The sequence below is a fragment of the Acanthopagrus latus genome, chromosome 1, assembly GCF_904848185.1.
Source record: "Acanthopagrus latus isolate v.2019 chromosome 1, fAcaLat1.1, whole genome shotgun sequence".
NCBI classification, from domain to species: Eukaryota; Metazoa; Chordata; class Actinopteri; order Spariformes; family Sparidae; genus Acanthopagrus; species Acanthopagrus latus.
In genome coordinates, this window is record NC_051039.1 from 1,623,497 (window position 1) to 1,633,496 (window position 10,000).

General features: G+C 46.9%; 1 protein-coding gene across 3 annotated transcripts in view; it reads left to right on the forward strand.

Moving 5' to 3' along the window:
- Positions 1 to 10,000, forward strand: part of vps54 (VPS54 subunit of GARP complex) — a 27,944-nt gene that overhangs the window by 12,780 nt on the left and 5,164 nt on the right. For 2 of the 3 annotated variants that reach the window (XR_005075761.1, XM_037102281.1), the window contains 17 exons: positions 599 to 725; positions 1,179 to 1,208; positions 2,165 to 2,272; positions 2,382 to 2,437; positions 3,524 to 3,620; positions 4,063 to 4,382; positions 4,492 to 4,621; positions 4,823 to 5,004; positions 5,822 to 5,934; positions 6,340 to 6,403; positions 6,493 to 6,598; positions 6,720 to 6,807; positions 7,056 to 7,177; positions 7,376 to 7,456; positions 7,668 to 7,775; positions 7,909 to 8,003; positions 8,137 to 10,000. The exon at positions 8,137 to 10,000 is cut by the window's right edge. Coding sequence is in view for 2 of the 3 variants with exons in the window: in XM_037102281.1 (XP_036958176.1) it covers positions 599 to 725; positions 1,179 to 1,208; positions 2,165 to 2,272; positions 2,382 to 2,437; positions 3,524 to 3,620; positions 4,063 to 4,382; positions 4,492 to 4,621; positions 4,823 to 5,004; positions 5,822 to 5,934; positions 6,340 to 6,403; positions 6,493 to 6,598; positions 6,720 to 6,807; positions 7,056 to 7,177; positions 7,376 to 7,456; positions 7,668 to 7,775; positions 7,909 to 8,003; positions 8,137 to 8,242 (1,933 nt within the window). In the remaining variant the exon portion in view is untranslated. The remainder of the gene's footprint in view (positions 1 to 598; positions 726 to 1,178; positions 1,209 to 2,164; positions 2,273 to 2,381; positions 2,438 to 3,523; positions 3,621 to 4,062; positions 4,383 to 4,491; positions 4,622 to 4,822; positions 5,005 to 5,821; positions 5,935 to 6,339; positions 6,404 to 6,492; positions 6,599 to 6,719; positions 6,808 to 7,055; positions 7,178 to 7,375; positions 7,457 to 7,667; positions 7,776 to 7,908; positions 8,004 to 8,136) is intronic. The other variant, XM_037102394.1, reaches the window with a different exon arrangement.

The window sequence follows — 10,000 nt, forward strand, 5'->3', positions numbered from 1 at the left end:
TGTCTGTCTGACTGTCTGACTGTCTGTCTGACTGTCTGTCTGACTGACTGTCTGACTGACTGTCTGACTGTCTGTCTGTCTGTCTGACTGCCTGTCTGACTGCCTGTCTGACTGTCTGTCTGACTGCCTGTCTGACTGTCTGTCTGTCTGTCTGTCTGTCTGTCTGTCTGTCTGACTGACTGTCTGACTGTCTGACTGCCTGCCTGACTGTCTGACTGACTGTCTGACTGTCTGACTGTCTGTCTGACTGACTGTCTGACTGTCTGACTGTCTGTCTGACTGTCTGACTGTCTGTCTGACTGTCTGTCTGTCTGTCTGTCTGACTGTCTGTCTGACTGACTGTCTGACTGTCTGACTGACTGTCTGTCTGACTGACTGTCTGACTGTCTGACTGTCTGACTGACTGTCTGTCTGTCTGTCTGACTGACTGCCTGTCTGTCTGACTGTCTGTCTGACTGTCTGTCTGTCTGACTGTCTGTCTGACTGTCTGTCTGTCTGACTGTCTGACTGTCTGACTGTCTGTCTGACTGACTGACTGACTGACTGCCTGTCTGTCTGTCTGTCTGACTGACTGCCTGTCTGTCTGCCTGTCCCTCAGACATCTGGGCTCTCAGCTGTGTGAGCTGGAGAAGCTGATCGATAAGATGATGGTGGAGGATTTCAGCATGTACGCCCGCAGCGACCTGAGCCGCAGCCTGCAGGAGGAGCCGCAGGTCCTGGAGAAGGTCTGAACACACTGCAGATCATTAATCAGCCTGTTGTGTCGCCTTCATGTGTGTTCACCACCAGTTCCACACAGAGAGGTTGTGGTAACAGTTGTTTTTTACTTTCCTGACGCTGATTCTGACACCTGAACTCTACACATCGACCTTTTAGTTGCACTCAGGTGTTGAGGACACCTGAGTCCCTTTTCTAATGAATAAATAATTTGATATCAGTTTGGCGCTCACACTGGAACAACCCCGATCACACATCTGGATCCTCAATGTAATGACACGATTAAACCTGTTACCGAGTGAGAAAGTTGAGTTGTAGTTAAAAACAGCTGCAGACGTCACGTATGATTAACTCTCCACAGCAGCGTTTAGTTAATTAGCTGTATTAATCAGCGGCTGCGTCCAGGTGAGAGGAAACTGTAACGTGAATCGTTGTTTTAACGGCTGCTGTGCCCGTCACAGGTCCACACACCGAACGCTGCCTCACAGAAGGTGACACACACACACACACACACACACACACACACACAATCAAATCCATGTCATCTCGCTGCTGCTGAAATCTGGTGTCATCGATCAATCATCGACGGGAGAGCTTGTTTTAATGTGCTTGGAGTTCCAGGCGGGTGGAGTTTAGAGCTTCAGGATGATTCAGATCTCAACAAAGCTCCAGAACTCGTCGTCATGTGTGTTTGTGTTTGTCGTCTCCTGGCGTCAAAATCAGCCAGAATTCAATAATCGTGACCAAAACAAACAGTTTAGAATTAATATGAACAGCTTGTAAAATAAACAAGCTGATGATGTAGATTGATTTCTGTCAACTTTATTTTCACTTTTGCATTTCTAATAATAACTAAGAAGAAACGATGACGACTCAGGAAGTGAGAATTAGTTTGTTTCCACTGAAGCTGTTGAATCCATCTGGACTCCACGCAGGTTAAAACTCTGTGAATGTGAATAAATGTGTTCGCTTTGATTCTGGACCATAAACTGTGAATTTAATTTGTATGATAATTCATATTTATCCTCAGATGAATCATGTAGAGATAAAGTAGGATTTTGATATTGTTATATATACTGCATTAATTTCCTGTGATTAATAGATAAAGAAAATGAAAACAAATGTATCTAATAATAAGAACAATAACAATAATGATTATGAAGACTGGGCCTCGTCTGATCAGTTGCATGTGATACATTTTAAATCAGTCGGTGAAAACGTCGCTGTGATTCAAGTAATTTCATTTCAGAATAATTTTAGAATTGTGGTTTCAACATTCAGAAAATACTTTCATTGTCTTAATGTGAGTTTGTTGTTGAAATACTAGCAGATCATTTTAATGTTTGTGTTGCTGCTTGTGATAATTTGCTTGTTTGATTGAAGCTTGTGGGAGTAAATCCTGATTTCTGTCTGACTGAGTGTTTGTGTCGTCGTCTGTGTGTGTCAGGAGCGTCTGGAGTGTTTGGTGTTCGGCCTGCTGCGTCAGAGGAAACTGGACTTCCTGGATATTTACAGCGATGAGATGATTTTGGCTGCCAAAGCCATCGTCACTCAGGTACGAGCCCTCAGATGATAATGATTAATATCAGTGCAACAACACATTTTAAAGTGAAGTTATTATGTGAAGAATCAGCCGAGTGAGTCTGTCTTGTTTGTGTCTGCAGTGTGTAGCAGAAAGTGTTTTGCACATAGAAGAAATTGACACTGAAGTCGTCACTAAGTGAGTAGAAATGTGAATGTGGCTCAGCTGCTGTGACATCATACTGTGGTTTGTTCTGGTTCTACTGGATCACTGTGAGACCCAAATGTGTCTGACATTAAAGGAGCGATCTGTAAGAGGTGGCCAGAATTTTATAATTAAAAAACTGAGTGAAGAAACATCAGTGTTGATGTTCTGAAGTTAGCATGCTAACAGCTAGCCTCCCCCTCTGGATCAGAGGTGTCAGTCTGACAGCCTGCAGCTTCAGTTCACTACCGAGTCTAATAATCAACAACATGAACTCACAAATGTCAAGAAAGGAAATATTATACAAAGAAATCCAACCGTCCACCGTCTGAACTCAAGTTTCTCTCTCCACCTGAACTCAGACCAGTTTGATCTGCTCGTTAACTCATCGTCAGACTCACTTCACTCAGACTGGACTCACACCGAGTCACCAGAACAGTTCTGGTTTGTCTCCACAGTCTCCTCTGGTTCGGTCCAAATCAATCAGTTCACAGTAACAGATGTTCTGTCTCTACACGCTGATGATGTCCGACTCTCTCTCTCTGTCCTCTCCTGATGTGGCTTCTCGTTCTTTGAGTCATAGTCCTGGTCAGAGCCGCTGTAAATCACCTCTGTAGTGTAAATCACCTCTGTAGTGTAAATCACCTCTGTACTGTAAATCACCTCTGTAGTGTAAATCACCTCTGTAGTGTAAATCACCTCTGTAGTGTAAATCACCTCTGTACTGTAAATCACCTCTGTAGTGTAAATCACCTCTGTAGTGTAAATCACCTCTGTACTGTAAATCACCTCTGTACTGTAAATCACCTCTGTAGTGTGTCCTTTGCCTTCACACTGACCAGAGTTCCCTCTGCGGTCCAGAAGTCTTTACCATGTTCGCTTCATGGCTAACTGAGCTACATACTAAAGGAAGCTAGTTAGCAGTTAGCTGTTTGCCGCCTCCTGTAGTTTGGGAGCTACCTTTTCAATTCTGGCCTTTTCTTACAGATGTCACCTTTTAAAACAAAGTGATCGACCTCACAGCAAATGTTTTAAGTTACCATACATACAGCTGAATGTTTTTTAACGGTGCGTCTGCAGGCTAGCTGACCAGATGCGCGTGATGACGTTTCCTCAGTGGTTTGAGCTGCTGAAGAACGTCTTCGAGAGTTTCCTTCTCTACCTGCAGAGGATCAAGGTGAGTCCAAACTCAGACTCATTTTCAGAAAATAATCAGACCTGATGGACTCGTCTCGTTCAGTTATCACAGATTATAGACTGATAGCATCTTTTTAGGGTTTTGTGCAAGCTAGTCTTCAAAGTTTGGATTAGTTTAGTTTTCATCGGCAGAATCACTCGTGTTCTTGTTGTCTCCTGGTGTTGAAGCTGGCAAACATTATCTACTGATGATAGAAAGTTACTATCAGAGTCAATATGAACATCTGTGTCCAGTGACAGTAAACATCGGCTGCAGTGGATGTAAAGGAAAATGTACCTTCTTTTTTTTTCGCTGCATTTCTGACCTGTATAATGATAAACTCTCCAGGAGTGTAAATTCTTGATCAGGTACCTTGAAAGTGCTTGAATCTTGCTCTGCAGCAGCCCAGTCGTTGATTTCTGTGTGTCCGTCCGTCTGTCAGGGCACTCTGTGCGTGATCAAAAACGTGGTTCTGGAGGTTCTGGCCTCCAACCAGAAGATCCGGCTCCTGGAGGAGGCGGGTTCAGGCGCTGCTGGTCAGGAGGACTCCCCCGGCCCGTCAGCCTTGCAGGGGGAGGCCGAGCTGGCCTACCTCACCCACGAGGGGCTGTTCATCAGCGACGCTCTGAACGATGCCCAGCAGAACCAGCAGACGGGGGTCCAGGACCAGAGCTCTGTGACGGGCTCCAGGATCCAGGCTGCCGGCTGCGACTCTGCGTCTGGGCCCACAGAGACGTCGGTCAGCAGAGAGCAGAACTTCATGTGCGTCACTGAACATGTTTGTGATTTGATTAGTGTGGTGCTGTTCTGATGGGCTGGATGTGCTGACCAGTGACCCGGGGATTCAGTAGAAAGTGTGTTCTGTCCACAGGTCCGGTGAGAACATGATGCCCACTGATCTGGAGCTGAACCGCGTCATCAACAACATCCAGGAGCTGCTGTACTCGGCCTCCGACGTCAGTCACGACCGCTGCGTCAAAGTCCTCACGGCCAGAGCCAAGGTACGAGACCGGCCATTAATGATGACATCATCAGAGAGACGCTTCCCACCAGGTGTATCTGTTTAATGTAGGGTTGATGTTGGAGACTGTTAGCAGGTCGATGTCCTCGTTTCTTTGTGAACTCGCTGAATTAACTTAATTAGTACAAACGCTTTATTAAGGAGTGTGATGTGACGTCTCTGATCGTCTCGTCTCCAACAGGACGGCTCTCTGGAGCGTCTGAGCTCGGCCGAGTTCGTGTGTCTCTCTCAGGCGGTGGAGGCGTTCGTCAGGGACACGGAGGAGCTGTGTGGCCGGCGCAGCGTCTCCCTGCGGGGGGCGCTGCAGAGCCAGGCCAACCGCTTCGTCCACCGCTTCCACGAGGAGCGCAAGACCAAACTCAGGTGAGCAGCAGCTCAGATACCAACTCACACTTCTCTTCTCAGGTCCTGGGTTTCTCTCCAGCTGTCGGAGCTGCGTTTCTTTTGTTTCTGTAGAGACCCTGAGAAGTGTAATCAGATTTAATCTGTTGAATGAGACTTTGGTTGCAGAGACGTGTTGTGTGTGTTGTGTCCTGATGTGTCCTGATGTGTGTGTTGTGTCCTGATGTGTCCTGATGTGTGTGTTGTGTCCTGATGTGTCCTGATGTGTCCTGATGTGTCCTGATGTGTCCTGATGTATGTGTTGTGTCCTGATGTGTCCTGATGTGTGTGTTGTGTCCTGATGTGTCCTGATGTGTCCTGATGTGTCCTGATGTGTGTGTTGTGTCCTGATGTGTCCTGATGTGTCCTGATGTGTCCTGATGTGTGTGTTGTGTCCTGATGTGTCCTGATGTGTCCTGATGTGTCCTGATGTGTGTGTTGTGTCCTGATGTGTCCTGATGTGTGTGTTGTGTCCTGATGTGTCCTGATGTGTCCTGATGTGTCCTGATGTGTCCTGATGTGTGATGTTTGGCGTCCTGATGTGTCCTGATGTGTGTGTTGTGTCCTGATGTGTCCTGATGTGTGTGTTGTGTCCTGATGTGTCCTGATGTGTGTGTTGTGTCCTGATGTGTGTGTTGTGTCCTGATGTGTCCTGATGTGTGTGTTGTGTCCTGATGTGTCCTGATGTGTCCTGATGTGTCCTGATGTGTCCTGATGTGTCCTGATGTGTGTGTTGTGTCCTGATGTGTCCTGATGTGTCCTGATGTGTCCTGATGTGTGATGTCTGGCGTCCCTGCAGCCTCCTCCTGGATAACGAGCGCTGGAAGCAGGCCGAGGTTCCTGCTGAGTTTCAGGATCTGGTGAACTCCATCGCTGACGGCAGAATAACACTACCAGAGCGCAAAATCCCAGGTACCATAAACACAGCGCCTCCTACAGATCTCACCAGAAACATCACCAAGATGTGTCAGTGGACAGAAAGAGAGAGCAGCTACAGGTCATGATGGTCTTCAGTCAGTGATTCACGGCTGTAATCAGATGCTGCAGTTACAGCAGAGAAATAAAAACAAATCACCAGACAGCTTTTCTGGGGAAACCCTCGATTTCTTTAGTTTGATTGGCTGCTTGTTTAGTTTTCATGAAGAGACTCGGCATTAAAACCGAAGAGACGTCTCTTCTCGTCTCACACAGTCGCTTTGGACTGTTTGTAGACTTGAACAGAATCAGTGTGTCTGCTCAGATGTTCGGGTCCAGAAACCTTCATACTGATTAATGAATGTAGTCCTGAAGTCTTCTGACGCTGAGCTCTCCCTGCAGGTCCGGAGGACAGGAAGCCCACAGAGTTTCTGCTCGTCAACGGGCAGAAATACGCCGTTGTTGGGTACGTGTCCACCTCAGCTCACTGCACACTCTCACTGTGTTCATGTCAGAGTCAGAAGTTCACCGTGAAGGTTCGTGTTTCTTTTTCAGGACGGTTCTGCTGCTGATCCGGATCTTTCTGGAGTACTGTCAGTGTGTCAACGACATCCCGTCCATCGCCACCGACATGCTGACACGTCTGTCGGACCTCCTCAAGGTCAGAACCACCACAAGTACTGCTAACAGAGAGCAACAGTAGCTAACATTATTACGTTTTTAGGTGGACTGTCCCTTTAAGTTGACAGTTTGAGGGTAACGTGATTTCTTTGTGTCTGCAGCACTTCAACTCTCGGAGCTGCCAGCTGGTTCTGGGCGCCGGAGCTCTGCAGGTTGTCGGCCTCAAGACCATCACCACCAAAAACCTAGGTAACACACACACACACACACACACACACACACACACACACACACACACACACACCTGTCAGGTTCAGAGTCGAGAGATTTCTCAGCCTGGAGACGAGATTTTAATCCTTTAGTTTACCTCAAAATGAAGATGCTAATTTTGTCATCAGCCATGAACACGACAATTAGGAGTTGAATATTCTGACTGTGTGTGTGTGTGTGTGTGTGTGTGTGTGTGTGTGTGTGTGTGTGTGTGTGTGCGTGTGCAGCATTAGCCTCCCGCTGCCTGCAGCTGGTTGTTCACTACATTCCCGTCATCAGAGCTCATTTTGAGACCAAACTGCAGCCCAAACAGTTCAGCGTCCTCCGACACTTCGACCACATCACCAAGGTAACACACACACACACACACACACTCACACACACACACTCACACTCACACACACACACACACACACACACACACACACACACACACACACACACATGCACTTTAATCATCACCTTTAAGACTTTAACTTAAGAATCTTAGTTTCCAGTTTGAAGTCGTCGTTGTTGAGTGTTGATCTGTGTCGTCGTCGCTCTGCAGGACTACAACGATCACATCGCAGAGATTTCTGCTAAGCTGGTGGCCATCATGGACAGTCTGTTCGAGAAGGTTTTATCAAAGGTGAGTTCACTCCAAGTTTCAATGCATCAGCTGTTTATATGTCAGAGCTGATCCTGAACGTCACAGCTAAAATCAGATTCAGCTCAGCTCAGCCTGACTGGTTGTTGGTGAGGTCAGATGTCCGTTGTTCTGTGATGGTGCGTTCACTGTGGTGCAGTTGTGTGTGTGTGTGTGTGTGATGTGATGTGAGTGTTGTTGTTCTCCTCCTCAGTATGAGGTGAAAGCTCCGATGCCGTCGGCCTGCTTCAGGAACGTCTGTAAGCAGATGGCGAAGATGCACGAAGCCATTTCTGATCTTCTACCTGAAGAGCAGACGCAGGTGAGACTCAACACGGCCACCTCTGCTGTGTGTGTGTGTGTGTGTGTGTGTGTGTGTGTGTGTGTGTGTGTGTGTGTGTGTGTGTGTGTGTGTGTGTGAAGGGTTCAGCTCTCACAGATGTGTTTCTCTACAGATGTTGTTCCTGAGGATTAATGCCAGTTTTAAGCTACACCTGAAGAGACAGCTGGCTCGACTCGGGGTCGTTAATGATGGAGGACCCCAGCAGGGGTACGACACACACACACACACACACACACACACACACACACACACACACACACACACACACACACACACACAGATAGTTGTTATAATAATATAAAGTTCTAACATCTAATGGCCGTCGGCTGGCTGTCTGCAGGCTGGTGGTGGTCGACGTCGCCTTCTACACTGAGAACATGGCGGCGCTGAAGAGCCTCGAGCGGCTCGACCTGAACATGGTGGAGATCTGGGAGCAGAAGAGGTGATGGAGGACGACGGGACGTCCTGGACCGACCGACCGACCCGGTGACGGGGGGCCGACCTCGGGGGCCGAACACGACGGCCGGCTGAGGCTGGAGGAGGCCCGGAGGGACCAAATATAACCAAACTGGGAGAAGAAGAGCAGCAGCGGCGCCGGGGCTTCCTGAGCAGCTCCACCTTAAAACACTTTATCAAGTAACACACAGAGCCTCCTTAAAAACTGCTGCCGCCTCATCTCACTGTGTGCAATTCAACAGGAATACTAGTAAATTATTAGAGACAGTTTTAGTGGGAGCGAAGAGTGTAGATAATGTTGAAGAAATGGTGGGGTAATTTATTTTTCTGCCGTCTTGGAATCTGAAACTCCTTTTCTCCAGCGGGCCGAAGGGACTTTTTTTATCATCGCACACTGAAGTTGAACTTTTCTGTCGCTGGTTTCAGACTTTTGCTAAAACTTTGCAGCTGAGGATTCAGGGTTCAGGTGGAAATCAGACTTTTCTCCCTCCTGCTCAGACAGAATCAACAGGGTTCCTTCACGGTGTCTCCAGACCTCTTTGTTCAGCTGGGTTTATTCTCTGTGCTGAAACATGCAGACGAGTGGATTCTTTTATACGCAACACAAGCGTATGAAGGCCGGACCGCGTGCGACGAGTGATGATTAAAACGTGTCGCTGAAGAGTCGATTTCCTGAAACTTTCAAATAAAACAAATTCAGACTGTGAACGCCTCCTCAGATACATCCTGTCGTTACCAAAGTAAAACTGTTTCTTATTCAGGAAATCAACTCTTCAGTCACACTTTTTCTTCTTCTTCCCTTTAATCAATCAAACTGTGCGGTGAGTCTTGATATTCCGGCTCGTTGTGATGATCCACAGTCGAGGCGTTTGACTGCAGAACGTGAAGCATGAAAATCAGCTGTTAACTCAAACTACTGTCCTCCTTCCTGCTGTACTTTAGTTTAATCTGCATGAGCGTTTAGTTTCCTGCGAGGCTGAAACGACACGACGCGGAACAGAAAATCTGATTTATGTTCTCAGTAGATCTTCCATGAACAAACCAGAGTTATTAGACGTCTCCGTGAACACGAGACGGAAAACTTCTGCTCTTGGTCACAAGATTTCATGTTCAACTCTTAAAACATTTACAACCTAAAACCGTATCACAAAATACACAAGTGAGAAATTAACGTGCAAAAAATGTTTTTAATCATCAGACGAACGTTTTCCCTCTTCTGTCGTGTTGCTGCGACCTCAGAGTGATTTCTCTGACTTTTACTAGTTGAGAAATTATTTTTCCAATTATGCCAACATCACTTGAACACACCCTAGATGTTAAGGTCAGTACAGTGGGCCGTCCTCCGGGGAAGGAGACAGTGATGTCCCACAATGCCTTGCAGCCTGAGAGTGTGGTGGGATTCCCTCCTCGACCTCGTGATGTTTCTGATGGAGGTGAAGGTAACGAGTCAGCTTCAGACCTCTGAACTTCCTCCTTCACTCAGGACTCAGAGCTGAGTTACATGGTTACATGTCAGGAGTGATGATCAGTAAACGCTGAATAATCTGAACCTGCAGCGTTTATAGTTACTAAAGTTAAGACATAATTAGTAAGAAGAGACGAGGAAGTATAAATCGCTGGTTCTATTTTAAATACAGACGTTAAGATTTGTTATTTCTGCTGCATGTTTATCGTTTCCAAACATCGATTATTGATCTCCTTCATTACCAATGATCGACCTCCCGTCAGCCCTGGAAACAGCCGTTATC